The sequence below is a fragment of the Tinamus guttatus genome, unplaced genomic scaffold, assembly GCF_059628265.1.
Source record: "Tinamus guttatus ecotype Peru unplaced genomic scaffold, ASM5962826v1 Tinamus_guttatus_pri_ptg000459l, whole genome shotgun sequence".
Classification (NCBI taxonomy): domain Eukaryota; kingdom Metazoa; phylum Chordata; class Aves; order Tinamiformes; family Tinamidae; genus Tinamus; species Tinamus guttatus.
This window is the reverse complement of record NW_028288993.1, coordinates 5,823,321-5,850,687: the sequence shown is the minus strand read 5'-3', so window position 1 is coordinate 5,850,687 and position 27,367 is coordinate 5,823,321. Positions and strand designations below refer to the sequence as shown.

Below are 27,367 nucleotides of genomic sequence, written 5' to 3'. Positions count from 1 at the left end.
GAACCTCCTATGGGGACGTGAAATTCTCTGCTCTTCGTGGCTGGGAATAACATAAGAGCCCGTCAGGGATCCGGGCAGACACAGGATTAATTCGGTCTGCCAGCTCAGGGCTGACACAATTACAGGTCTGGTTTGTTCCCCGAGAGCCCAGGCCGCCCGATTCAGCGCCGAGCTGGAGCGCAACTCCGCACGCAAAGTGCCGTTCAGAAAGTTTATTCCAAAGAGCAGCAGTTACCTTTTTCTTTTTGCTGATCTTAATTCCACCTCATTTGCAAAAGGTTAGAAGTTTAAACAAAGACAACAAGCAGTAAAACACCAGAAATGGAGCTACGCACCAGTGTGTGCGTCCAGCCAGGCACCCCAGCTTGCCCAGCCAAGTCCTTATGCACAACCTATGTGCAATAAAAAGGACACTGTGAGAAGAACAAGATAAACTACCCTGCGAGACACAAACCACTGTGGCACTTCAATAAGAAACTGAACTTGTCCTCGGCGTAAAGGAATCCAGCCCAGAGCAAAAAGCAGCCAAAAAACAGCATGGAGGCTGCTCCCCTCCCGGCCTGCCCCAAGTGCTCTTGGCTCTGTCACTTTTGCTCCACACAAGTAGTTGTTTCCAACCGGCAAGATAAATTTCCCATGAAAATGCAGAATAATTACTGTCTGCTACAAGAAAAAGCTGCATTTGTATGAGCAGAAACACGAGCACAGACATGGCAGCTCCGGGACTCCAGTTCCTACAACTGCAGCACCATAAACATCGACCAAGCTCTGGCTCCAGCTGCTACTTCTATTTAGGTTAGCTCATTAGGACTTTAAAACATACTTCAAAAGAAGTGCCTTGGTGCTCCAAAAAGAGAGCAGGGATTCTAACACCCATCAATCTTGGGCTGGCTCCTGCTGCTCTGGGAGCATTTGCAATGAGAATAGGCACAAATGAGAAAAATAACTAGGAGTGGCATGAGAAAGTCGGTGGCTACCTCCTATTTTTACAGGACATCTTTAGTACATGACATTCGTTGAATGGTTTTGTGATGCTCTGTGGTAAAGGGAAAGTCCTAGAGTAGAAACAACTGAGGGAAACTTGGAAGGAAAAGGGGATTTTTTCTCCCTACTTACTGCCTGACGTAGGAGGGGATGAAGAAAGGAGGAGCAATCAGGAAGGCAGAGGAGAGAACATAAGAGAGAAGGGGGGGGGAAAAAAGCTTAAAATCTACTATATATCTACGTAAATCAACTTGGTACTGCCTTGTTCCAGCAAGAGTGACAGGAAAAGCTTGAAAAAGTTACTATGCCAAGATCTTCAGCTGGAAGTTTTTCCAGAAACACAAAGATCTCAGGAAGCATGAACCACACTTTGCAGGTAAGAGCTATTATTATCATCCTCCGTGTAGAGAGAGAGAAAGAGAAGAGCAAGTTTTTGAACTTGTGGATAAATGGTTATTTTATCTAGATTAAACATAAACCACGACCAAAAACAAAGCGGCCTCAATCGCATCCCATGCCACTGTCCGTGGCTTTGCGCCAGGACTAGGATTTGTGAGAACTCATGGTGAACTGGATCAAAGAGCTAATCTAGCTGAAAATGAACCGAGTAAAAAACAAGTAGTTTTCAGAGGAATCTGTTTGCTGATCCCTCTAACCACACAATCATTATTGAAGACAGAAGAAACTGAGACGGGAAAAAACACCCTTCAAAGTCCACATTGCGCTGGGTCTAGTTATCTTGCCACAGGGTGGGACAGTTCAGCTTATAGATCCCATGGCGAGTAATTTGTTTAATTTAGGGGATGGGAATGATTTGCCAACCAATGCAGCAATTTGAACCAGCCCACTCTGGAGCCAGATACCAAGAAAGGAAGCAAGAGAAGGGCAGCAGGAATCACCATTTTTGGCTGCAACCTACGGTTAATCCGAATTAGATGCACGGTGAGATTTCACAAATGGTGAAACAAGAACAGGACCCTGAGGTGTCCCCAGTTCCCTGCCTAGCACTGTAAAATATAATAGCATTGCAGTGATGAAATCCTGTACTTAAGGACATTATTAAACCCTAAATCAGGTTTAATAATCAGAGAGCAAGAAGCTCATCCCCCCACCCCATCTTCTCATCACACCCTGGGGAGGTTTCCTGCAGACACCGTCTCGCTTTCAAGCAGGTGAAGCAGAAGAGCATCTTCACTTCCATGTGGGACAAGGAGGGACACGGAGCTCAGTGCACACAGGAGGAGGAGCACTAGAGGGGCAGAGCAGGGACTGCAACCTCAGGTGCTCTTTGCTCTCACCGATTTTCCACCAGCTGACCTCAGAATGTGGCTGGCTCTCTCCAAAGCCAAGGAGATTCTGGGATCTGTTAGCCTGATCCTAACAGATCTGTTCTGAGGCTGTGTTCATGTTATCGCCCTCCTCCTCACCTCCAGATGTCTAAATCCGCCTATAGGAAATAGATTTATGCAAGTGCAAAAGATCAAGTGTTCATTACTCCAAAATAGTGAAGTAAGGCCTGTTTTTCTTCTACACGATGCACATTACTGTGTAAAATCTTAATGCTAAACTGTATCAGCTCAGCTGCATAAGTTTAATTTAGCAGAGGATACAAGTCTTAAAGGGCAGGTAAGAAAAGCAGCGCTGACCTAGCTGGAAGCGCATGGTTGTGCCGTGACGGAGAAGAAAACTGCACCCGTCGCTGCTGGAGTTTCACAGCTTGTTTCACACGACAAAAACAATTCAAGGGGAAGAGGGATGAGGAAGAACCGCGCTGCAGAGTCGGAAGTGCTCCTGTTCCCCAGGGAAGCCACACACAACCGAGCAGCCGAATCAGGCGGGATCTAGAGGTCACCCGTTTCCCTCTCCAGCAGCAGAAATGGTGCCAGAGGACCCTTTTAACCAGGAGGGCAGCCCAGCACTCGGGACAAGTTGATCGCTCCCAGCCAGGGACAAAGACGCTAAAGACAGCGCAGAGCCCAGACTTTCCATGGAAATGGAGCAGCGGGAACAGAAGCCTCTCTGCCTCACGCACTGCTCACGGCGGAGGACTCCCTGTCTGAGCGGCTCTGGACAATAACGTCCCTGTTTTCCGCAGGGTTGGGATAGTGGAGAAGCGGAAACCAGTCACATCCCCTTTGTGCGGGGCATTAGGTCTGTTGTCAGCCTTCACACCCAGGGAACTCAGAAACCCGACCCAGCACCGAGGCCAGGACGCGGTTCCTCCCGCAGCGCTTCCCCCGGTGCCTGCCCTGGACGCTGAAGCCCACGGGGAACCTCAAACTAAGTGTTCGGCCACTTGAGAGCAACTACCAAGGGTGGGAATCACCCCAAAAGTGACACCCTGGGCAGGCACAGACACCTGCTGGACGCTGGCAGAGGTGACAGATGGGAACACATGCACCCCTTGTCCTGCTCCCATGAAAAACCAGAGCTAAAGTGCCCTCTTTTAAGTAAATTCAGAGATTAGATCCTGAAGAGAAGGTGGAAACAATCTGCTAAAGCAGAGGAAAACAACTTCCAAAATAAAGCCTCTTGTGTCACCAAATCTTTGTGCCTGGAGTTTTAAGGCAGGCTGACAAGTCTTCTCCAATGGCAAGCTCCTTCTCAGCATATATTCTGATTAAACAGCGAAAATAACTTTTTTTTTTTTGTAAAACATCCTTTACCAGCTGCAGTGAATGCTGTTTTGTGCTTGATTGGAAAACTCAGCTAATTTTTTTTAAGTCTTTAACAAAAAAAAAAAAAAAAAAAAGGCAGTTTCCCAAAGCAAGACCATTTCTGCTTGGAGTCACCAAAGTCCTTTTAAAAAAAAAAAAAGGCAAAAAAGTAAAACGCAAAGCCTAGCAAAGATTTCATAGAACATTTGCAAACAACTCATTTCAGTGAAAAGAAGGTTTCTGAGGCTGTGAAAACCTTTCTAATCTTTTGAAACCTATTGCAACATTCTGCTAGCTCCAGAGCTAAGGCGACTACATCTACGGAAGTGAAATTAATCTTTTTTACCTACCCAGAACAAAATAGCAACCACACACAGTTAAGCGAACCGAAAAGCAAGGATGGGAATTTGCTTTAAAACTGCAGGTCGCTTCTTGTTTTTATTCAAAGGCAAAACTGAGAATTTGGTTCTTCACGGCTGTAAAGGCATCAAAAGTCACCAGAAAGCAGCGTGTGGCACCAGCCGAAGGACACCGAACTCCCAAGGCGAGATTTCTTCTCGCCCACTTATCTCGCCCCACAAATGCACGTGCAGAGCTTCTTCCTGCGCGCGCCGCAGACCCCGGTGCCGGCCGCAGGCGTCTCCTGGACGCGGCGACACCACAAACCCCAGAGGGGCTGGACGTCCCCGCTGAGGACCATGAACCGAAGCCGCGTGTGCGGGCGGTGCCGTCCGGCACGTGGGCCCAGATCCCCCGAGGACGGACGTGTCCTTCTGCAGGGCCCGGTTTAACCCTCCGGGCCGGTCTGCGCTGCTGGGAGGGACCCTCCCTCGCTCGGCTTCCTGCCCCGCCACGAGCGCATCCAGGGGCTTCCTTGGCAGGGCTGGAGGCGGGAAAGCTGGAGCGACCCCTCTCCTCCTCCCTCTCGCAAGAAGCTGCTCCCAAAGCCAGGCCAGGCTGGAGGCGGCCGGGCTGTGTCCGCCTGGCATCGCGCCCGGCCCGCTCCACACGGAGCCGCTTCGGACGTGGGTGTCTGTGGATAACTCACCGCAGGGAACTGGAGAAGGGAGCACGGAGCCCTCGTGCCCTGGAGAAGCTCCACTTGGTTTGGTGGAGTTGCCCAAGCACAGAGGAGGCCCCAGCTTCACTCGTCCCGAGGGTTTGGGGGGAGAAAAACGGTTTGGGGGAGAGGAAAACGGTTTGGGGGAGAGGAAAACGGTTTGGGGGCAGCTTCACTGTGCAGAGGGGAAGCCACCAGAGGGGACGTGGAGCAGAGAACTCTGCCCTTCGGGAACCTGATCTCACCCGCACCCAAGTTGGGACAGACCTGGCGCAACTCGAGCGGCTGGGACAGGCAGCGCCGCTGCAGAACAAAACCCGGTTAAAACTTTACGCGCTGCTCGCGACAGCGCGCTCAACGCCCCCCGCGCCCCTCGGACCCGCAGCAGCGACACCGGCGGCCGCGCGCCCGCCCTCGGCCTCCCCCGGGACGCGCTGGGGCCAGAGCTGCGGAGCAGCCGCCGGTATCGGGGGCAGCGGAGGGGGCACCGGACAAGGGGGAGGCAGCGGAGTCCGCGACGAAGCCACGCGGGGGTAAAAGCAGGAGGAGGCGGCGGAAACTCACCCAGGTCGTCCATGGCGAAGCCGCCGCCGCCCCACGCCCGCCGCCGCCTCACAACTTTCCCGGCCGCCCGCGGCGCCGCGCGCGCCCCCGCGCTGCCCCGCCCCCTCCCCGCGCGGGCGCGCGCCCCGCCCCGCGCTGCGCTGCCCCCTGGCGGCGCGAGCCGCAAACGGCGCCGCCCCGCGGCGCTTCCCGCGCGGGGCTCGTTACCGGCAGCCCCTCCGCCCCCCGCATCCGGCCCGGGGCGCGGGAGGAGCCGCACGCTCAGCTTTGCAGGAGGGGAAGGGGGCCGGGAAGCCCCGCAGAGCGCGGGCCGCCCCGAGAGCGCCCCACGGTGGCGGCGAGCGGTGAGGCAGAGCCGGGCTACGCCTTCGGCGCTCCCCGAGCCACCGGGACACTGTCCCGCCGAGGACAAAAGCACCGCTAACCTGTGATGGTAGAAAGAGCACTTCTTGAAGGTTAGTGCTTGGAAAAACCCCTAACTTTTCTCTTTTTTTGAACACTGAAATTCAGTCTCCGTAGAGACTGTCAAAAATTGCCAATGCCGACTATATTTCAAGTCGTCATGGCGGGGTATTGGGAAAAGTTTTCAATTAGCAATAATCGCGCCTCGGATTAACCTCATTGGCTACGATACTGCCACTGCGCAAAGCTGACACCCACCCTCCGCCGCCGCCACGCCGAGCACCGCCGCTAGCGCCTGGGTCACGGCGAGACCCGCCGTCCCCGCGGCGCTCCGCTCCGCGCCCTGCCGCCGCCCCCCAAGGCCCCGCCGCCGCCCCGCGCCGCGACCGCTGTGAGGGGAGCCCCGTTTCCCACCGCCGTGCTGGGCAGGGGGGCGGCCGCGGGGCTTGCTGGGAAACAATATGCAAAACAGCGTGACGTCGAGCAGGGAGTATGCAAAACAGCGTGACATTGGGCGGGGAGTATGCAAAACAGCGTGACGTCCGGCAGGCGCTGCCAGGCCCCGCCCCTCCGCGACAGCTCCGCCCCTCCGGCAGGGGCTCCCAGGCCCCGCCCCTCCGCGACAGCCCGCCGGGGAGATTTCCCATTCTCCATCCAGGTTCACCAGGGTTTTTCTAGTCCAGTCTGTTTTTGAACCGCTGTTACCAGCCTCTCATGAGGCTCTCAAAAATTGCCAATGCCGACTATATTTCAAGTCGTCATGGCGGGGTATTGGGAAAAGTTTTCAACTAGCAATAATCGCGCCTCGGATTAACCTCATTGGCTACGATACTGCCACTGCGCAAAGCTGAACCCCGCCTCCCGCCGCCGCCACCCGCCCGCCTCCCGCCGCTGCAGCGCTCAGAGCGCGCCCCGCCGCTCCGCCCGCGCCGCGCGCCCGCGCCCCGCCGGCGCCTCGGAGCCCGCGCGCGCCCCCGTCCAGCGGCACCGCCCCGGGGCGGGCGGCGGCGGCGGCCCGAGCGGCGCGGCGGGCGGGAGGCGGCGCGCGGGGGGTGCCGGGAGGGCGCCGGATGCAAATTTTTATGCAAATGAACAGTATGCAGAGGAGGGGGCGTGTTTTGTGTGCGCTGGGGCGGGCGCGGGAAGGGGTTTCCCGCGCGCGCGCCGGACCGAGGTGCCCGGTGAGTCCCGTTCAGGCGCTGTCCCCTCGGGCTCCTTCGCCGGCAGCGGCGCCGAGATCGCCTGGGAAGCCCCTTTTTGGGGGCTTGCCCGGCCGCGCTGCACTGCGTTATGGTCCCCACGCTCCTTCCTCGCCCGTCCCGGCCTGCGAGGGCGAGCGCAGCGCCCCACCAAGACGAGAGGAGCCGCCTCTGCTGCAGTCCGCAGCAAGCGCTTTCCTTGTCGTGTCGTTGTCGGCAGTCCTGAAGCTTCCAGCACGTTTAAATTTCCGTCCTTCGCATCCCCGGATGTTTTTGTTCCATCCCTCCTTTTCCCTTTGGCGCCTGGGAGCCGTAGTCTTCCCGCGGGCGGCCATGCTCTCCCGGTGACGGCGCTTCCCAGCCGCCCGACCCGGAGGTGGCGGCGGGCCCTGACCTCCCCTGTGTCCCGCCGGCCTCTCGTGTCCCCCGGACTCGGCCTAGGGCTGCCCCGGGGCTCGCTCTTTCCCCCCTTCGCCTCTCCCGCCGCACTGCTTTGTGGAGCGCCTAACGCTGCCCCGTGCCCTCTTCTGACGGTAAGTGACAGAAACGGAGCGTTTCCAGCGGCAGAAGCAGTTTAAACGCTGTCCAGGTGGCGCAGCAGCCTTGGGGGAGGAGTGCGACACACTAGTTATTCTCCAAGCTTATTATCGCTTCCCCCTGAACCGTCCTTTTTTAGGTAATTCACATGGGAAATTAAACCTCTGCACAAGAAGGGCCAAACACAGCTAATGCTAGACGTGCAAAAGCAAAAACCCGAGAACGAAACGCACTGATCGCTCTCCTTCCCTTCCCGTGTCCTGTCTTGTGCTTCCAGCACAACATGTTCTCTGCCAGGAAGGTGCTGGGAAGCTGCGGAGCCGGCAGACCTCTCCGCTCCCACGTCGTGTCCCGGAGCTCTCCGGACCTGACCTTCGTGCCCGCGTGCCTCCCCCCCGATCCCGGCGAAGTGGAGGAGCTGCAGCATTTCATCTCTCGGTCCAAGAAGCTGTTTGTCATGACCGGAGCCGGCATCTCGACCGAGTCGGGGATCCCGGATTACCGCTCGGAGGGCGTCGGGCTCTACGCCCGCACGGACCGGCGGCCGGTGCAGCACGGTGAATTCGTGAGCAGCGCCCGCGCCCGGCAGCGCTACTGGGCCAGGAACTTTGTGGGCTGGCCCCAATTCTCCTCTCGGTGGCCCAACGCGGCTCACTTGGTGCTGAGGGACTGGGAGCAGCGCGGGAAGCTGCACTGGCTGGTGACCCAGAACGTGGACGCCCTGCACGGCAAAGCGGGGAGCCAGCGCCTAACAGAGCTGCACGGCTGCACGCACAGGTACTCCCCTGGAAGGGGACAGATGGAGACTCTGGGAGCATTTTGTGGGTCATTCCCCTTAGTGCCTGGGTCAGAATCTCCCCTTTCCTTGCTATGGCAAATTTCCTTTACTCAGGTGAAGGGAGCAGGGTGGTAGTGCCAGGGAAACCCAGCAAGAGAGCTGGAGAGGAGCCACCGCTGCCTGCGACTGCTCTGGTTTCCACATGGGAAGGCACAGCCTCACTCAGGAGCGGGGCACAACTGGCCTCCGAGCATCCTCTGGAGCATCCCTGAAAAGCAATTTGTTCTGGAGTGGGGACCGCTGGCTGGCTGGCAGGAAGGGGGTTCTTTCAGAGGTGTAACTAATTATTACTGTTTAAGGAGCTCTTAATTTGACTGTCTCAAGTAGAGGTTGAAAGACAGTCTGGATAGTGACAAGGGCACCAGGCTCCGGCTGAAAAGAGCTCTCTAAGGCTTCGCTCTGCGTTCCAGGGTTTCCTGCCTGGGCTGTGGAGACCAAACCTCGCGCTCGGAGCTTCAGGAGCGCTTTGAAGCTCTTAATCCCACCTGGAAGGCCGAGGCGCTCGGTGTGGCTCCCGATGGGGACGTCTTCCTGACGGATGAGCAGGTGCGCACCTTCCAAGTGCCGGCCTGCAGCAAATGCGGCGGCATCCTGAAGCCCGACGTGACCTTCTTTGGAGACACGGTGAGCCGGGACAAAGTGAACTTCGTGCACCAACGGCTGGCGGAGTCAGACTCCATGCTGGTGGCAGGATCCTCCATGCAGGTAACCAAGTGTTCCTGCTTTCCTTGATTCTCTTTCCGTCCTTGGGGCCACAACATGGGATTGCTGTTTGCTGACATGTTGATCGATGGCCTCTCCAGAGCTTCCTGGTATTATATTTTTACTGTCCTTGGAATCTGGCTTCACAGTTGCCCTGCTTGGGCTTCCCTGTCACTCCAGCATCAATCTCCTTGAAGCTGCTATAAATAACATCGCTCACGCGTTCTGCCCTCTCCTGCAATGCTCTGTCACTGCATAGGCTCCCTTGTAGAGCCAGGATCCGTGTCACAACCCAGCCCTGCAGAGATCACCACCCCGCATTTCTTTGCTTGAGCTTTTAGCCTTTGGTGGCTTCTTAGGGATCGTGTACACTGTGTGAAATACCAGATTTTAGGATCTCTAGTTCCTAAACTGCTGAAGACAACAGAAAATCTTTGCTTGTCGCTTAGGACTATCTTTGTTTTACAGTCTTTCTCCATTAGCCTTGTTTTATCAATGAGGTAACGTGCTCTGAACCCGCTGTTGTTTAATATGGGGAAGTTTCTGGAGCAGACTTTGCATAATTGATGTTTTCCAGCAGCAACCTTCTATTATAAAATGCTAATCTACATAAGAAAAACTACTCTAACACCTCCCAGAAGAAGGCTGTCCTGTTGCGATTCTCTTGGCTTCAGGATATGAGGGACAAATCCCTTGAGCCTGCACTTCTGGAGCTCCTCATTCTATAATATAGGAATGACTGAAATACCTCAGGTTCATTCTTGTACTTCCTAAGCTGGACCATGTGAGAACCATCAAAGTAGAAGGACTTAAATACCTGTAGTAGCTAACAAAAGCTAGTCCAGAGATTTACTGGAAGGACATTTCCCTTCAATGTAAATATTTTCTGTGGTAAAACCCTTCAGTGACACAGGTTAAAAGCCGGTCGTTTCAGTGCACGCCTGAATAAAGAAATTTCCTGCTCAGATTAAGTTGCATAACACAGCAAGTACCTCCTGCCCCTTTTCCCACTACCAACCACCATCACCCTACGCTCTCCTCTCACTTCCCTCGTGCCTGTTGAGCTGACAGGTGTCTCTTGCCCTCCGTGCAGGTGTACTCTGCCTACAGGCTGACAATGTCTCTTGCCCCATGTGCAGGTGTACTCTGCCTACAGGCTGACAATGTCTCTTGCCTGCTGTGCAGGTGTACTCTGGCTACAGGCTGATGGTGTCTCTTGCCCGCTGTGCAGGTGTACTCTGGCTACAGGCTGACGGTGTCTCTTGCCCCCTATGCAGGTGTACTCTCCCTACAGGCTGACAATGTCTCTTGCCCGCTGTGCAGGTGTACTCTCCCTACAGGCTGACAATGTCTCTTGCCTCATGTGCAGGTGTACTCTGGCTACAGGCTGACGGTGTCTCTTGCCCCCTATGCAGGTGTACTCTGGCTACAGGCTGACAATGTCTCTTGCCCGCTGTGCAGGTGTACTCTGGCTACAGGCTGACGGTGTCTCTTGCCTCCGATGCAGGTGTACTCTCCCTACAGGCTGACAATGTCTCTTGCCCGCTGTGCAGGTGTACTCTGCCTACAGGCTGACGGTGTCTCTTGCCTCCGATGCAGGTGTTCTCTGGCTACAGGCTGACGGTGTCTCTTGCCCCATGTGCAGGTGTATTCTGTCTACAGGCTGATGGTGTCTCTTGCCCGCTGTGCAGGTGTACTCTGGCTACAGGCTGACGGTGTCTCTTGCCTCCGATGCAGGTGTTCTCTGGCTACAGGCTGACGGTGTCTCTCGCCCCGTGTGCAGGTGTTCTCTGGCTACCGGTTCGCCCTGGCTGCCCGGGAGAAGCGGCTGCCCATCGCAGTGCTCAACATCGGGCCGACCAGGCTGGATCACTTTGCGTCGCTGAAGCTGAACTCGCGCTGTGGGGAGCTGCTGCCTTTGATCAAGGCCCACTGACCCGGCCAGCCGAGGGGAAACGTTTTCCCAAGGTGAGTGTCCTTCGCGCTCGGTCACCCCGCGGGGCAGACATTGTCCCTGCTCACGGGCTCCTCAAACACTGAGACATCCTGCCACAAAGACACTGAGATGAGCTAACTGAAAATACATTCTGATAATGCACACATTTTTTTCTGTAACTGGTGCGTTCTGGTGGGCCACAGGTCTACTTTCTGTGGTTATAAATGAAAAACACGTTGATTCACCTGAGTACAAACACTCAAGAAATGGGCAAGGGAAGCCAGAAATCTACATGGAATAAGCTGCAGATGCCACACACCTGATCAGCGCTATCAATGCTACAATCTTTCCTTGTAATGCAGAGATTCATTAAGATCTGTTAAGTCCCTGTGATTCTTACTGATGATTGGAAAGCGGTGCCTGGTTGAATTAGTCCAGCTAATCCAAGCCCTGCTGTGCAAAATAACCAATTCCATCTATAAAGCAGCTTCTTCCCTCCATTCTTGCAGGACCTATCATCTCCAAAGTGGAAATACTGTAACCAAAGAGGCAGCTGTGGGACCAGCACACAGCCCTGGAGAAGCCCAGGAGAGGGCAGTAACCCTCACACGCACCAGCCAGGCCAGTTCTCTGCACTGAAATCATCCCCACTTATGAGGGAACAGAGGAATGATGAAAAACACTTGTCCTTTTTTTTTTTTCTCCTCCCTTATCCTGCTGTTGTAAACAGCACCTTTTCCTTGCAGGGACGGAGACAGGATGATCAGAATTCTGTGTCTGTAACAATTCTTATAGTTATCCCAAGAGAAGAATGAGGGACAGGGTTTGAGTAAGTTGATGCGTTAGAACAGCACAGAAGGGCACCGTCACCAGCCTGTCAGCTGGGAGAGCTACTGACACTGCAGAGAGCAAAAGGAGGCTGGAGAACCTGCCTTGCACTTGGGAGGAAGCTGTAACAGAAAACAGGGTTCAAAAGAGAAGCTGAACAAGACCACGGCTCTTGCAGGAGCCGTTTGGAAAGCACAGAATCAAGGCTGACATCTTCCACCAAGGAGGGGAAGAAGTGCTTGACCCTGCTGTCAGCTGGCCAGTTAAGCTAGTTACTATCTGAACCCTTTAAAAATAATGTATTTTTGAGATGTCGGGAAAGTTTATCTTAGCTTATCTCCCCAGAGCTGCTTCTGGTGTGGCTGCTCCATTTTCTAGAGTGCACTTTTGAAGACGTTATGTTGATGATTAATAGTTACGTGGCAAAATAAAATTGTTTACAAAACAGTTACTTACACTGTAATTTCTGCTCCCTCATATGATATATTCAAGTACAGCCTCAATAGTCAGTTTAAATTCACTTGTTCCATTGCAAAAATGCAGGATGTAATTACTAACACTTGATGAAATAAGAGAATAACACAATTCAATCTGTACAATAGGCCTCCCTCTGGAGAAAAGCTCAGGCTATTCACAGATGTAATTTTGCACACTCCTTACAGCAGATCCATCGCTAGTGGGTAACCATGTTCTGTTGATTCTTAGAGTAGTACCTTGAGATATATTAAACTATATGTGGGTTACAGAATTCAGTTTTGCCCAGATTGGAACATTAAATTTTTGAACTGACATTCAGCATGAATCTGCCACTTTTTCTTGCTATGAAAAGCTTAATTGTTAGAATTTCCATTTAGCAAATTGAAATGCCCCAGTCCTACCCTCCACATAGCATGTTCTGTACTAACATTTTGATAAGAACTAACGACTGGTTGGAAGCCAGGGTGCCAAAGTCATTGCTAAAAGAGCAACTAGGCAAGAAATGAGAATTAGCCACACAGTACAATGCTCTTTTTTGTTTTGTTGTTGCTTCCAATCAATGCAAGAGCAAGTAAATAACAATTTTTAAAGGATACTTAGGTACCCAGTTTCCACAGAAGCTAGAGGGACTTAGATACTTGTGTGTGTTTAAAGATTTGGAAATTATGGGCCTGAGGAGATGCTCCTTTTAGAAGGTAAGTTCAGAAGTTAAGTTCATGTCCCGTACCTGCACACTGCTCCCATTTGGTGAAGATCCCACTTTCCAGTGAGGTGTCTGCTGCTCAGTGGTGAAGGAAAAGCTCAAGGAGGTCACTCCATCTCTAGCCTAGTGCAACTGTCCTGCTAAGCAAAGCTGTGGAGCAATCATCGCTAAGGCACAGCAGAGGCTCCACACACAGCCATAGAGCTTCTATGGAGTTTATTCACGTAGGCCTTTGATGTAATGTGAGACATTTATGCCCCATTAGAAGACGAACTGGGCCCAGGTTTCTCACTGTCCATTTCTTCTTCTGCGCCACCTTGAAACTTGCAGGGCATTGGTGTGGTGAGCGCAGGGGCTGCAGGTTTAGTGCCCGCAGAATCAGCATGTGGGGGAGAAGGTGTGGAAGCACCGCCAAGCAACCTGGAACAAGAAAACATTTCAGATTACTTGGCATAGGCAACGTGACAGGTAACTAAAGCTGCCACATTTATTCCTGCCTCTTCCCCAGCTCAGCAACAAAGCACTCACGTTGAGTTGAGGCACTTCTTCAGGAGCGTAGATAAATGATAAATGACCTACACCACCCTGGGCCTTCACTGATTATACCCATAAGTTACCAGGAACAGAGTCATTTACAGTAAATTCCCTGTTCATGGTTTATTACTATATGTTAATAAGCAAAAATATAATCAGCATGTGAAGCTGAGACGACAAAGTTGTTTTTTTTTTTCCCTCCTAAGCTGATCCAGCACTATTAAAATGGGATTTTGACTTGTCTGAGAGCATCAGAGCACTTTACCCCTTACCACGTTCCCCAGACACCACTGGGAAGCAAGTTCACCAAACTAGGAAATGCCACAGAAAGCCTAAATAAAGTTCCTACACCAAAAGCCTCGCCTGCATCACCGTTAACGCAGACTGACACCTTCTCTGTCACCCCTTTGGGACAGTTTGTGAGGCAAAGTGAAATGCAAGGCTAACAAAGCTGGCTGTGCCAGTGCAGGTAACTGGCAAAGACCTACCTTGAGATGTTTGTGTGTCTCAGCTTATTCATGCAGTTACCAGCCTGCAGGGAGTTATAAAAACCTCCAGGGTTGAGCACTATAGGACGCAAATCAACCATGCTGTGGGAAGACAACAAAAAAGAGGACTAAGCATTCAGCTTTATTCTCTGAACCTAATCAGAATTTACAAAAGTAGGTGCTGAGGGTAGGGAGGAAATAATTGTCCTAAGAGACTAAACAAAAAAGAAATAATCCTCATGCTACTGTCTGAAACTCACAGGAGGAAAAAAAGAGTGTTTCAGAGCCTGAAGACTGATGCTGCAGTCATTCCTACCTTTTCTGGCTCATCGTTGATACACCAGCCCACTGCTGCTTCAGGTCAGGGCTTGAAGCTGCGTTTCTGTCCACCTGTGGTTTATAAAAGCACATTCTAGACAGCACTAAAAAAGCCTTTTCTTTTTTTACACCATGAAGACAGCTAAGCCAACAGCTAGTGTTTTTCCCTTTTTCCTTACAGCTGTTCCTACTTGGGTACGCTCCTGAGGTCTGGAGGTGCCTTGTAATAGATACTTCTTTCTTCTCAAAGGGCCTGGAATTCCCAGAACAAGTAAAAGCTACTTCATATTTGACAAGTCTTCTCTCCAAATGTGTGCAGGTTCTCAGAGCAGAGTCCTGCAGCTGGAGACGCTTCATGGGCTGTGCTCCAGAGAGGGCAGCACAGACTGCACATGGACAGCAGGACTCGTACCTAGCAGACAGGGTGCAAGAGAAGCCTCCCACATTTAGAGTCAGATTGCTCCTATGGACAAACCTGCTTATTCACGACTTCTGGAAAAGGTCCAAACACCTTGGGCATGGTGAGCTTGGGAATTTCAGGAATCCTGGAGTGAAAGGGGCTAAATCCACCTTCTAAAGGTTTCTTCTTTCCACGCAACTGCCTTGAACGTCGCCCTTTCCCTATCTTTGCAGCTGTAAGAAAAAAAAAAATAGAGGCATTTCAAACCAGTGCCAAGTACCTGTTTGGTTCCCTCGGACTGTTGAAAACCTAGGGCTTGGGCACAAGAAATGGAGTCTTCCTCTCAGAAAACCTCTCCTAGGGTAGTTAACAGCTCCAATTCCAGTGGCTGTCTGGAGGCACTGGGAAAGTAATGACAAGGATCTCAGCCAAGTCTCCCAAATGAGTGTTTCTGATCACTACAAGCAGCCACCATTTCCCATGTATCCTGATGCAGGAGTTTTGAGATTTTGAATTAACTGGGCCTTTGCAGATTATCAAAGAGATGTCGAGAGGAGAAAATTTTGATAGAGGATTTTGCCTCTCCAGTCCTGCTGGCCTGGCCATCTCCATCACAGATCTGTGAAATACGATGAAATACTATCTTTCAAATGCCAGATTTCTCCTGGCTGATGCTTTCCTTCTGAAGGAGCAGGAAATTCTGGTATATAGGCTTTTAAAAACACCTTTGATTTTTCTGGTTACTGTTTAACAAGTGATCTTGATCTTTTGGAATTAAGACACAAAGAGGCCCATTAATTCTTTCCCTCTTGTCCTACTGCTTCCATGACCTTTTCTATCTGCAAGAGTCCCCAGCAGGAACCGTGCAGCTGAGCAGTCTGTCACCTGTGTGCTAAGTCCTCACAGAACAGGAAATCATGCAAGGGACAATCAGAAATTCCTACTTGCTCACCCTGACAGTAACATCAACTAAGCAGGTAACAATTGCTAAGGCTAAACATAAACAGAGAAAGAAAAAATGAATGTGTTAGAGGAGTTCATAGTATACAGGGTTGCAGAACTCGGGCAATCTGTGCAGGTTCAGCATAGGCAAATTAGAAAAGGCGGGTTTTGCAAATAACAATATTTCTGGGATTCTCTGTTATTCCATTATCAGAAAAAGTTTGCAAAAAAAGAAACATATAGGAAGATTCAAGCGCATTCTGCATCCAAATTTCCACTATGATCACACAAGCTCATGCCAGTAAGAGCCAAGGAGAAGAAAATCCAGCTGGACTCTTGGACTCTCAAAGTTGGACTTCCGCAATGATTCAATCTCTGACCCGCAGTTCACAGGCTGATAAATACTGTGGATGGCTGGGAGCGAGTGCTTTATTCCTAACTGAGCAGGTAGCTCATGACAAATACAAATAACGTCCCTCCCCCTGTTTATCACCTGGCACAAGTTTGTTTGGTTTAACGATTGACTCTGGTCCGTGCGCAGAGATCCGACCATGGCTGCTGCCAGGCTTGTCATCGCCCTCCTCATCTGCCTCTGCGCCTACTACTTCTACAGCGAAGAAACCATTTCTGCAGGTAAGGAAAGCTGGAGGCTACTTGGGAAATTAAAGGCATCATGCGAGGGGGTTTGGGGCAGCCTTCTCACAGTCACAAAGCCTTCGTTGCTTGGGGGAAAAAGCGTTAAAGTCGAGATAGAAATTCATGCTTTTTGATGCATTTTTCAGAGCTTAGTATGAAAAGAAATAATAACCTCCATTTACTGAGTTGCCTGCAGCCATATGGGTTGCAGACACTTCCTAAAGCTCTACCAGATTTAAAGAGAGAGAGCTAAAGGGGAAAGTCTATTTTAAAGGGGGTGTTGATATGTGGAGCTTGTGGCTCATGAGAAGCACCTGCGAATTAGGTTTTGGTGATGCCATTCAAGGTGCAAAGAGAAAGAGGTGTCTTGAAAAGAAACAGAATATGCTTCTCTTTTGGAAAGTCACAGTTGAAGCAAGTGTTTTCTAAGTTGTGATTTAAGAAGAAAAGGGACATTCATTCTCTATTCAGCGGCAAAACGGCTGGTCTGGGGTAATATCTTCTAAAGGAAACCCACAGACAGCCCCCTTTCTGGTGCTTGTCCTGAGTTTCAGATTGGGAATTCCCAGATGGAGATGCATTTGTGAGCAGGACACAAGAACTTTTTAGAAAGGTAAGGGCTGACCGCTCCTCTCACCAGCACACTTCAGTGACCAGAATGGGGTAACAACACAGCTTTGCCCTCTGCAACTTGCCCAATTACGTTTCACCCTGTGCTGCAGTAGTCTAGTAAAAAGGCTGTTACCAAAACTACTTCACTGTTACGAAAAGAAGGGGGAAAAAAATTCCCTGCTGACAATCTTCCACCCACCTCCCCCATGCAGATATGGTGCGAGGGAAGCGCGTGCTGGTCACAGGCTCCAGCACGGGCATTGGGGAACAAATCGCCTATGAGTTTTCTCGCCTGGGAGCCCACGTGTTCCTCACTGCCAGGAGGGAAGAGCAGCTCAAGCAGGTAAGAATGCAAGGCAGCAACTAAATAACAGAACATTTAGGCTCTCTCTAAGCAGACATGCGCAGTTCAGCTCTGTGGGTGCAGGTAACGCAGAATCTGTTTGCCCTCACACTGTCCTCATACACTCCTGCAAGTCATCGCCTCTGCCCTCACCTTGCAGCATTCTCCAGCTACGTTCGGTTCTGTCCACGTTACGTTAAAAACATCTCCCCGTGCACTGAGGCTGCATGCTCTTCTCTGTGCTGCACAAACAGCTGCAGCAGGAATCTCGTACCTGTATGCAGCAGCTTTGAGCCTGCTCTTTTCTCTCCAGGTGGCAAAGAAGTGTCTGGCCCTGGGAGCAAGTTCTGCCAGCCACATCGTAGCAGACATGAGCGACCTCACTGCAGCCGAGAGGGTCATTGAAGATGTTGGAAACAGCTTGGGTAAAGCTTTGACCTCCTAGTACTCAGAAAACAGTAACTGCTCTTCCAGAATTACCATGGAGAAAATATTCCGGGTAGCCTAAGTCCAACCTCTGTGTTGTTTCTGTCTTTACAAGGGCCACCCTACAAAATAAGGGAGCAGGAGAGGGTGACCCAAGAGGCACGGGTGGGTCCTCATTCCTATGCTAACAAGAAGAACATTAACATGCCAGAAGCAGGTCCAGCCATACAGACCCAATATATGACAGTTAGTGGAGCTCTCCCTTTAATAAACTGATTCATGAACAAAGAGCAGCTGCTCTCTGTGAAGAGAAGATGGAGCCTTCACCTACACCTGTCCAGGAGCCAAAGCCTAAGCTTCCTATGAACCTATGTCCTCTCTTCTCTTTCAGGGGGTCTTGACTACTTGGTTTTGAACCACGTGGGAGGAAGCGAATACTTTGGCCCTTTCAAAGGGGACATGGCAGCAGTGACTGAGTCCATGACGATCAACTTCTTGAGTTACGTGCAGCTGACCATATCGGCACTGAGCATGCTGCAGGAGTCTCAGGGCAGCATCATTGTTGTATCCTCCATGAACGGTGAGGAAGCCTTGTCCTGTTCACTCTACTCTCTTCCAAGTTCAGCCAGTCAAAAAATCTAGAATTACCTTCATTGCTTTGCAGGAAAAAATCCAATCTACTCTTTTTTTTTTCCCTCCTACCTGTTACAGAACTCTTTCACCAACACTTCTGGCTCTCCTCTAAGCCAGCCTTACAAAACATTCCTTTAAAATTGATCTGCTCCCTGCTAATTGGGACTAGTCTCTCCCTGACACACAACCCCTCTCCGTGACTCAGTCTTACAACTGACTGGGAGTGAAGGGCCACATAAAACCTCTTGCACGTGCAAAGCTATCATATCTCATAGGAGATAATTACTGTTCCTGAAATTGTCTTCTCTACAAATAAAAGGCACAAGCAGCGTTTAGAACTGGACCATGGCTCATCCTCAAACCTTCAATGCATCTTCTTGTCCACGAGCACTTTCTCAGTGACAAAGGGGACAGTTGCAGCAATTCCTGTTGGTCTGCTTTCCCTCAGGTCGCATTGGAGGCCTTTTCACTCCAGCATACAGCGCAGCCAAGTTTGCTTTGGAGGGATTCTACAGCTCTCTACGCAGGGAACTTCACCTCCAGCAGACCAACCTCTCCATCACAGTGGCTGTGCTGGGATATATCAATACAGGTAAAAACTAACAACACCTCCTCACTCATAATCCCTAGATACCATAGTTTTTTTACTAGGTAAAGACATGATCTTTAAGCTGCAACATAATGAAATTCTATGAGCTAGAGAAAACACCAGAAGGAGGTGAGGAAAGAAGGGAGATGGGGAGGGAAAAGCTGCAGATTCAATGTATCTGTAAATTATAAAATAAATAAATAAAAATAAAAAATCTGGGACCTGGCAGATGATAATTGAGGGAATGGGTCAAAAACAGGGTTGCCTCTTTACTTGGGATCCTCCTGTTAAAGAAGACACAGTGAAGACCCTTGGTCTGATTATTGCTCCTTTTACTTTAGACACCGCTGTGAGAATAGTTGGTGACAAAATCAGATTGCCTGCAAATCCAAAGGAAGAGTGTGCCCAGGCAATAGTGAAAGGAGGTGTGCTGCGACAGCGAGAGGTCGTGTATCCCTACTGGACCTTAAAAGTTCCGCTGCTGTTCAAAGAGTGGATGCCAGACCTAATTGAATCACTGACGGACAATTACTACATCCTGGAGAACATCATCTAGATTTCCAAGCAGTTTAATTCCACAATTAAAATCTGTCTCCAAAATGGCAAAGTCTGCTGAGGTGCTGCAATCCAGTTTGCGTTGGGCTTGGTCATTCTGAAGGACATGGGGGAATGTTTACTGAACTATGATGTCCCCAAATCCAGTGCAACCCAATGCAACTGCCTCCCTCAATAGTACCCCTCCAAACACTACCCCGTCACTGCAGAACCTCCTCTAAAGACCCCACTCCAGTACATGTGCAACAGCCACAAAAAAAGAGTGGCAATGTCAAGAGAATGGCCCTATCAAGTCTTGCTTTATCTTTTTTATTATAATAACTACAGAGTTCAGAATTCTAAAGACCTCTGATTGGACTAAAAGTCTTTTCCTTGCTCCAAAGTAGAGGAAATACTCCTCTGCCCTCATTTTCCTCCTTTTCCCATGGGTTTGTGTCCACAAAAGGGGTAACCAAGAATGTCAGAAAGTAAGACGTGAAGGATCCATGGAGGAAAATTCATGAGTAATTAATACCCAGCGTTTCTGAAGCAACCCTTACTACCAGTGATCCACAAATGGTACACATAACACTAAAGTGCAGCCACCCACCAAGGGCAAGGGGACAGCAAATAAGCACACTGTGGATCCTAAGCAAAGGGAAAATCTGCTTGTAGTGTTGCCCAGAGCACAGGATACGAGAGCTGGAGGGATGAGAACTGAACTGAACTCCCATTTCTCTGATCAATTCAGAGCTCTGACACTCAAAAAGTCACTTTGTTTCTCTGTGTCTGTCTTCCTTAGTGTAACAGATACAATATATGGCCTATGCCTTTTTATGACACATTCTGAGCTGTACAGAAGTGTGAAAAAGATGGAGATGATAGTGTTGTTGTTTATCTGCCAAGATCCTCCCTGAGTGATCAGGAGAAAAAAAAAAGTGGGGGGCGGGATGTGCTTTAGGTGAAGGGCAGAATGAAGCCAACTGGGACTTATAGCAATATCTGCAAGCCAGTGTGCAACTGTCTGCCTTCTCCCTTCCCACTCGAGAGAGATGCCCAATTACAGATTCCTGTATTTTTTTTTTCTGTGCCACTAGCGAGACAGGAGCAGGTAAGAAGTGCCGAGTCTGAGAGAAAAAGCAAAATAAATAGTGTCCAATATTGGTCTCCAGGCCTAAAAGGAAAATGAAACACAGTCATTACCCCGGGCATAGTTGTTTGCTCGCTGCATGTTTCGTCTCAGCTGGGATGCTTTTTCTCGCATCTCTGTGATGCCCACATAGTTACAGTAATTCAGCTCTCCCTGCAGTGTCCAAAACACCTTGGCCTAGAAAACAATAGGGAGAAGGAAGATAAGACACTGATGGCCACACAGGCATGGAGTCACCCTCCCTCCAGCGTTTCTGGTGCCCGCTGAAACGGCCACGGTGCCACTCATGGCTTCAGAGCTCCTGCATTCTCTGCGCGCAGGGAAACACGTACGGAACCAGCTGGTGCATTAACCTATCCATCGAATATCCCTGGGGAATGCAAGTGCGTCCCAGAGGCCAGGAGCGTCTGTACTACTCATCTCAAACACAGAGAGCTCCTGCTGTAGGGAAACGTGTTTGCCAACAGCTTCTGCAACACTTCCAGCTGTAACGAGGCCCTCTTCCCTGCTGGCGATGGGGTATCTCAATGGCATTTGGCTTTCATCTCTGCAATGGGATTTATCATTTATCACTATAAAGACACTGAGGTAATGCTTACTCAGGACCTTTACTGCTCTGTAATCAATGATCCTGGAACCAAGAGCAGTGTGTGGGGACCAGAGACCTGACCCAGCCCTTCCTCCCTAGCCAGGATTCATCTTTGCAATACGATGGGACTGTATATGGGATCCTCCACATTTCTATGGAGGAAAATCCTAAGGAAGCTCAGCACTTCCAGAAAATGCATGCACACAGGCATCCGAGGAAAAATAGGAATGGAACAAAAGTATAAGTTTAGGAATCAATATGCTTCTAAAATGGAAATATCTGCTTGTGAGATATTTCTTTTTGTGTAATTTGCCTGTGTGATTATCTCCCTACTGGCTTCAAAGTTCTCAGGACGTCGACTAGGGAGACACAGCAGGTACCTTTAAAAATGATATCAAGCCAGCTTCTTCCTTCTCCATCTGCTTCTGCTTTCGCACAGCCCTCTCACAGATGCCAGGGTCCCGCTCCATGTTGGAGAAGAGCTCGTGCAGGCACTGCTGGGTGTAGGACAAGGACTGCTCCTCAAAGTCCTCGACGGAGATGAGCTTGCAGAAAGACATACTGAGGGGGCACTCGTTGTCAAACTCGTCCAGGGTCTCCATTCTGCATCTGCACAGAGACAGCAGGGCTAAGTGCACAGATTGGCCCCAGTGGAGCTGCTGCCCGAGACGCACGGGGCCTCCCTCCGCGCTGCCCCTCTGCCCTGTCACCCAGCAGGGCCAGGGCAGCGGACAACCCTGCGCAGGAGCTCACATGCTCCCTGCCATGAGCCAGGGCTTGGCAGCAGCCAGTCCAGCCGGCAGCACCAGATGCTTTTGGACGGACAGACCCAGTCGGAGGTTGCCCTCCAGCAAGGGCTTTCCCCGACCTTCCACAGCATCACCAGCCCCAAGCAGCCACCAGAGGCAAGGCTGCGGGGGAGGCCAGCAGAGATCTCCGCGGGGCCGGTGCTCGGGGGAGCAGGGAACAGCCCTCAAGCGAGCGGCAGCGGGGCTGGCGGCTGCGGGCGGGGAGCAGCCCCCGGGGACGCGGCGCGGGACAGCGGGCAGCGCCCGCGGGCGGGACCCCCTCAGGCCCGAGGGGCGGGGCGAGACTGCCGCGCGCGCGCACCTGCTCCCGCCTCGCGCCCGCGTTGGCCCGGCGGGCTCGCAGGCCCCGCCCCCCGCGGCTCCCAGCGGCCAATCAGGGGAAAGCGCTGGCGCGGAACCCGCACGCGCCACAATGGGCCGTTGCAAAGGGGGCGGGGCCTCCTCTTCCCGCGCTCTCGCTCACTGGCGCGCGGCCGTTGGCGACCGTTGGCGACCGTTACGCGGCGCCTGAGGCGCCCGCCCGCCCGCCCCCGCCACGCTGCTCCGCGGCGCTGCTCAGGGAGGAGGCCCGAGGTTTCGGCTCATTGCAAGATGTTTTATTAGGCAGGAGCAGCCGCTGGCCCGTTGCCGCCCTCAGGCCTCGGAGGAAGCGGTCTCTTTGCAGTACTTGGTGTTCATGTTCCTGTGGGACAAATTGTAGGGTGCCTTGGCAAAGCACATGGCAGCCGTGCGGTCGCAGTTGCAGATGAACATCTCGCAGTTGTTGTTGGTGCCTGCCGGAGGGAAAGGGCAGTTGTCACAGCCTGCCTGCACTTTTGCAGGATGTGGTGGCTCCCACACCCTGCTGTGGCCATGGTAGTTTGGGGTGACATCCCCCCAGTCCCAAAGCCTCCTCCCTCGCAGTTGATTTCTTATTTCCCAGCCCAGCAACCAACATCCTGCTGCAGCTCTCCTGGACTCGCTGCTGTTTCAGCCCCAGAGCCTTGTTGGAGCTTAAATCTATTTCATTAAAAATGTCTGGCAGAAGCTGTGAAACCACCCAGTGGTTCACAGCGCTCTGAAATACTTCAATTAAAGGGACTGCCAGAAAAATACCATCTGTTCCCTGAAGGGGACAGCCCTCCATACGTGCTGTAATACCCTATCACTTCTAGTACAGCCAGGAATCACTAGGTAGCATTTTCTCCAGTGCCAGGGTATCTCTGTCTAATAACTGGCCCTCCCGTTGGGAAGTGGTGGCCGAGAGGCACCGGATCGCTGCTGGGAAGCACTTTCGTGCTGGAGCGGTGTTCAGGGCCGCACAGCCACCTTCCCGCAGAGAGGCCATGGAAGGGGAGTAGCGCAGAGGTGCACGTACTGCTGCACGTAATCTCCTCGCCAGAGCAGCTGTAGCTGTACATGTTTGTGTAGGGGTTGTCCAGCAGGAATCGGCACGTCGGGTATTTCATTGCCTCGCTGTAGCACTGATCATGTGCTTGACAGCACCTAGGAGATGAGGAGGAGGAGGTCAGAAATGCCTGTAATGCTAATGTGGCTGCCTCGCCGGACCCCTAACCAGGCAGGTACAAGAAGAGGCACCCAGAGAGCAAGCGTGAGGCACCTCCAGGGGAAACCGGTGGCCCAGAAGTGCCCAGTTCACATTCAGCCTCGTTGCAAGGTCGTCCTTTGGGAACACGTTGCACAAAACCAGTAGTTTCCCTGAGTCCCTGCCAGTGCCAGGCGCTCACTGGCCCCTGGTTATCGGCCTTGGGCGGTCTCTAATCCGCTGAGCTGGTTCGTGGCGTGCAGCAGCTCAGCACTGAGCATGGCAGCGAGCTCGCTGGGTTGCCTGGCTGAACCCAGTAACAACACACCAGCGATTAATGCACAGCCATCGTCCCTTAGATCAGTCTTTGGGCAAAATCTTCATGCGCAGCAGCCGGAGGTTTTTGTGAGCAGTGACAGAGAACTGGAGCCGGCGAGGAAAAGCAAGTGAGGAGAGCAAGGAGGGTGTGAAAGGTCTTACCAACCTGTCCAGCTCATCTACTGGTGTCCCGCTGCCTCCCAAGCCACAGTAGCAGCCGTAGTTAGCAAAATCTCTGATCGGGTCGCTGTGCGGGATGGTGCATTTGATCATCCTACGCAGCTGCCACACTGCCCGTGGTGAGACATCCGCAGCAGCGGCACCCACTGAGGAGAAACACAGAGGTTAGCGATGTCCTGAGGCCGTCCGGGGGCCGCTGAGTGGGCAGGAGCGCCGCATACCCACCCGACAGCAGGAAAAGCAGCACAAGAGACTTCATTATTGAAGGACTTAACCAAGAAGAACAGAGAACTGCTAAAGAAAATGTGACTCTTTATACCGCAAGCTCACCTTGACACAGAGGTGAGATAAATGTGCTAGTATTTACGTTATTAAACACAAATCTCCATCAGAGGCCATGACCAGGAGATTGTGTGTCATGGCCTTCTGAAGGCTGGTGTAGTTGAAAGCCAGAAGTCCAAAAGACAAATATTTGCTCTTTAGATTTCTGTTATTACACTACTCTAACACTAGCATTAAAAACATATCTGGAAAGATCTGAGTGTCTTTAAAGCCTTTCTGCTGTAAATACAGCAGCATTGGTAGTCACATTGGAAACCCTTGGCATACCAACATTTCGTATATGGCACGCCCTTCTCATCGTGTCCTGGTTATCATTAGTCAGTACCTCCCAATGGATTCTCCTGGTCTGATTTAGGGAATATGACACAAGTAGTTCACTCATTTTGGATGGCCACTTGGCACAAACTGAAGCGACCAGAATTCAGGCAGATTGCTGCAGCTCAGGCAACACCACGTTGATGTTTTATGTCTTTAGACATGACATCTTCACAGCAACTACATTAGCAGCCCTCTGGAAAAGGTGGTTTGGAGGGTTTGTTTCCTTTAAACACCCACTCTCTCCTCCGTTTATCAAAATCTGCCTGGTAAGTGCAGCTCTTCCTTATAATACAAGGTATGTCCAGAAACATCTGCCTGTTTTCCCTCTCACAGAGAGTCCCTGCTCTTCAAGTTAGAGGAGGTTAATTCCTATGCTAATTGGTAACTGTAAGGACACAGTCATTTATCTTCCCTTGCAGTTGCGAGTTCAGCCAGTCCAGGAGCTGCTGGATCCCGGTGCAGGTGGTGGCACAGTACTCATCTCCCTGGAAAGCTGATACTACCCGGTTTACACAAGCACTTGCACCTACCCTTAAATCATCTCAGCAGCGTTACGCTGCGAGTGAGCTGGGCTTGCAAGTCCTAGCTCATGCGGCAGCTTTCGGCAGGTCAGAGGGAGCAGTCTCTTTGTCTTTGACACCCAGAAGCCAGTTAGGCCCATAGGTTCCCTTTGCCAAGGCAGGAGGTGAGAAAAAGCCTCCTGCAGGCGCCTGGGCTGAGTCCAAAATACTGCGCTCGTTTTCAGAGCCCAGTGGCTCTGACACCTTGCAGGCTGCAAGTTTGTCATTTTTACACACTAGATCCTGGACAACTCCCTCAAGATCAGGAGTCTCCATTTATTTCAGATACACTCACACAAGTCGGTGGCTTTAGGAGCCTGAGAAGAGGCAAATCTCACTTTTCTGCTGCAGCCTTAATTTTCAGAGCGCTCATCCTGGGTTCAACATCCTCCAGCAACGGGCCAAAGGCAAACAGATGCTGAGATCCAGATTCTAGTCTAACAGCAAGAATCCTGCACGGAGATCAAAGGTTGATGTGAGGGACAGTCCACACTCCAGTTAGTTTAGAAACAGTGATTGAATCCTTCACTCACAGATCAATGTGCTTTCCTCTCAGCAGACAGCTTTCCTTCTCCTTTGCTGCTTTCGCTTTTAGTCTCTTGTTATTGCTCAGTTCTTTCCCCTCTGAATCTTAAGACGCTGTAGTTCCATTTGTCCCCACTCTTCAGATTCTGACTTGCCACTAATGTTGCTAAAAAACCTTCCATTAGTAAATTGGCCTTTTAAAGTCACAAACGGCAAACACTTTCCTGTCTTGGATTTCATCCATCATGTAGCAAGAGAGGCACAGAGTGTGAGAAACCGAGCATGTGAGCGCTCCAAGAGTGCCTGATGAGAAAAAGCCCAGCAGGTTGAGATTTTTCCACTACTGCTATTTTTGGTCTTCAGAAATAATAACAGCCTGTTGCTGGCCTTCAGGGCACATATGAGGAGAGCCCAGCTTATAGGCCTGCACTAGATACACCTTAAATCATTGTTAGAAATTTTATACAATTAAGACAGGTTCCCCACCCCATTTTACACCGTTACAGTATGACTTGCCTTTCTCTTCTAGTTTTCTTTATCTGTTAAGGCAATTTCCCCCTCCTTTGCAGTTTCCCTTCCTACATTTGTCCCCCTTGATTCTTTGTATCCAAATCCAAAGAATATAGTCTAGGAATCCAAGGAGTATCTGAGCCAACCATCTAAACAATATGCTGACTTCTACTTTCTTCAACCTATATATAACTTCAAGAAACCTCTGTAATGAAAGGAGGAGGCGCAATCCCTGCTGAAAGCAGATCCGCCTCACCTTATAAATGAGGCTGGAGCCACAGCTGGGAGCAGAACTCGGAACTAGAGCCCTGGGCTCTTATCAGGACAAGGCTCCAGGCTGGTCCGAGTTCACCTAAAGTCTCCTCCGCCGCAAAACCACCCACACCCAAATAACGACAGAGAGAAGGACAGTTTTCAAATAATTTATTAGGAATTTAAAACTGAAATCTGGAAAAAGGGTTACAGGTGTGGAGAGAACAAACATTGGAGTGTAATAACTTACTGGCTTAAAAACACAGCTTTATTTCTTTTTAAAAAAAATGCCCACCCTGCAACCGGAGCCGCAGACCCCAGGCAGTGGCAGCGCTGGCCAGAGAGAACCCCAGCCCTGCAGCAGCACAGCCGGCCTGTGGCTGTCTGGAGGGGGCACGGAAGCAGCCCAGCGCTTCACCAAGAGGCAGGAAAGCGCTGTCCGCAGACCCAAATTTGAAGTATATAGATAAAAATAAACCCAATAAAATGCAGCTCTTCTTTAATTAGGAAATATTTAAAAAAAACAGACATACAGACTCTTGTCTCAGTAACAAAAATTATTGCTTTGTGTTTTCAGTACTAATCCATAAAGTACCCTCTTACCTAACAGAACTCTCCAAACGTATTGGCCAGGTCAGGATGAGCTCGGGAGGCAGAGGAGGCAGCACAGGGCAGGGAAGGGCCCTTGGGGCACGCAGCCCTCCCAGGCCTGTCCTAAGTGGCCCTCTCCCTCGCAGGGGCTCAGTTTGGGGGAAGAAAGGGAATGATTTTTAAAACTTAAGATGAAGCTGTTATTTCCCTGGGAAAAGAATTTGGCTGCATCTTAATAAAAGGCTTAATCACTCCCCTTAACAAGGTCTTTGGTTCACTTAATCCAGACCCAAACCTGCCCCTGACACTCCTGCTGGAGGCTGCCCCAGGCAGAGCGGCTCCCGAAGGCTCGGAGA

General features: G+C 51.2%; 5 protein-coding genes and 2 non-coding genes across 8 annotated transcripts in view; 2 read left to right on the top strand and 5 right to left on the bottom strand.

Annotated features, from left to right (window-relative positions):
• The window catches only part of PXN (paxillin), a 39,277-nt gene extending 33,981 nt beyond the window's left edge, over nucleotides 1-5,296 (bottom strand). For both annotated transcript variants that reach the window (XM_088532401.1, XM_088532400.1), the window contains exon 1: nucleotides 5,266-5,296. In XM_088532401.1, the coding sequence (XP_088388527.1) occupies nucleotides 5,266-5,278 (13 nt within the window). In that variant the 5' untranslated portion in view covers nucleotides 5,279-5,296. The remainder of the gene's footprint in view (nucleotides 1-5,265) is intronic.
• A 479-nt stretch (nucleotides 5,297-5,775) lies between these two features.
• Nucleotides 5,776-5,916, bottom strand: LOC148593106 (U4 spliceosomal RNA). The gene has a single exon (XR_015913819.1). It is a non-coding gene; the product is annotated as a U4 spliceosomal RNA (small nuclear RNA).
• Nucleotides 5,917-6,375: 459 nt separating this feature from the next.
• Nucleotides 6,376-6,516, bottom strand: LOC148593105 (U4 spliceosomal RNA). The gene has a single exon (XR_015913820.1). It is a non-coding gene; the product is annotated as a U4 spliceosomal RNA (small nuclear RNA).
• Nucleotides 6,517-7,686: 1,170 nt separating this feature from the next.
• On the top strand, nucleotides 7,687-10,887 carry SIRT4 (sirtuin 4). The gene is made up of 3 exons (XM_010228706.2): nucleotides 7,687-8,180; nucleotides 8,652-8,946; nucleotides 10,727-10,887. Exons 1-3 carry the CDS (start codon nucleotides 7,687-7,689, stop codon nucleotides 10,877-10,879), a joined length of 942 nt encoding a protein of 313 aa, XP_010227008.2. The 3' UTR covers nucleotides 10,880-10,887.
• A 2,111-nt stretch (nucleotides 10,888-12,998) lies between these two features.
• Nucleotides 12,999-21,719, bottom strand: LOC148593104 (uncharacterized). The gene is made up of 6 exons (XM_088532422.1): nucleotides 21,462-21,719; nucleotides 20,546-20,669; nucleotides 14,703-14,860; nucleotides 14,226-14,299; nucleotides 13,910-14,011; nucleotides 12,999-13,307 (listed from the first exon to the last, which is right to left on the bottom strand). Exons 1-6 carry the CDS (start codon nucleotides 21,681-21,683, stop codon nucleotides 13,139-13,141), a joined length of 849 nt encoding a protein of 282 aa, XP_088388548.1. The 5' UTR covers nucleotides 21,684-21,719; the 3' UTR covers nucleotides 12,999-13,138.
• On the top strand, nucleotides 16,088-19,436 carry LOC104581123 (hydroxysteroid 11-beta-dehydrogenase 1-like protein A). Its single transcript, XM_010228688.2, has 6 exons — nucleotides 16,088-16,202; nucleotides 17,030-17,160; nucleotides 17,474-17,585; nucleotides 17,978-18,166; nucleotides 18,668-18,811; nucleotides 19,150-19,436. The coding sequence occupies exons 1-6, from the start codon at nucleotides 16,121-16,123 to the stop codon at nucleotides 19,362-19,364; spliced, it is 873 nt and encodes a 290-aa protein (XP_010226990.2). The 5' UTR covers nucleotides 16,088-16,120; the 3' UTR covers nucleotides 19,365-19,436.
• An 804-nt stretch (nucleotides 21,720-22,523) lies between the features above and the next one.
• PLA2G1B (phospholipase A2 group IB) lies at nucleotides 22,524-24,172 on the bottom strand. Its single transcript, XM_010228705.2, has 4 exons — nucleotides 24,139-24,172; nucleotides 23,900-24,059; nucleotides 23,248-23,375; nucleotides 22,524-22,663 (listed from the first exon to the last, which is right to left on the bottom strand). Exons 1-4 carry the CDS (start codon nucleotides 24,170-24,172, stop codon nucleotides 22,524-22,526), a joined length of 462 nt encoding a protein of 153 aa, XP_010227007.2.
• Nucleotides 24,173-27,367: the final 3,195 nt, after the last annotated feature.

Excerpts from the sequence above, each read along its gene's own strand:
- SIRT4 (XM_010228706.2), top strand. The coding sequence starts at position 7,687 with ATGTTCTCTGCCAGGAAGGTGCTGGGAAGCTGCGGAGCCGGCAGACCT. Across the intron at positions 8,181-8,651 it reads CTGCACGGCTGCACGCACAG|GGTTTCCTGCCTGGGCTGTG; the intron begins GTACTCCCCTGG and ends TCTGCGTTCCAG. Across the intron at positions 8,947-10,726 it reads TGGCAGGATCCTCCATGCAG|GTGTTCTCTGGCTACCGGTT; the intron begins GTAACCAAGTGT and ends CCCCGTGTGCAG.
- LOC104581123 (XM_010228688.2), top strand. The coding sequence starts at position 16,121 with ATGGCTGCTGCCAGGCTTGTCATCGCCCTCCTCATCTGCCTCTGCGCC. Across the intron at positions 16,203-17,029 it reads CGAAGAAACCATTTCTGCAG|ATATGGTGCGAGGGAAGCGC; the intron begins GTAAGGAAAGCT and ends TCCCCCATGCAG. Across the intron at positions 18,167-18,667 it reads TGTTGTATCCTCCATGAACG|GTCGCATTGGAGGCCTTTTC; the intron begins GTGAGGAAGCCT and ends GCTTTCCCTCAG.
- LOC148593104 (XM_088532422.1), bottom strand. The coding sequence starts at position 21,683 with ATGGAGACCCTGGACGAGTTTGACAACGAGTGCCCCCTCAGTATGTCT. Across the intron at positions 14,861-20,545 it reads AGCAAACAACTATGCCCGGG|CTGCAAAGATAGGGAAAGGG; the intron begins GTAATGACTGTG and ends TTTTTCTTACAG. Across the intron at positions 14,012-14,225 it reads TCAACGATGAGCCAGAAAAG|CATGGTTGATTTGCGTCCTA; the intron begins GTAGGAATGACT and ends GTCTTCCCACAG.
- PLA2G1B (XM_010228705.2), bottom strand. The coding sequence starts at position 24,172 with ATGAAGTCTCTTGTGCTGCTTTTCCTGCTGTCGG. Across the intron at positions 24,060-24,138 it reads GCTGCTTTTCCTGCTGTCGG|TGGGTGCCGCTGCTGCGGAT; the intron begins GTGGGTATGCGG and ends GTTTCTCCTCAG. Across the intron at positions 22,664-23,247 it reads CGAGGAGATTACGTGCAGCA|GCACCAACAACAACTGCGAG; the intron begins GTACGTGCACCT and ends TCCCTCCGGCAG.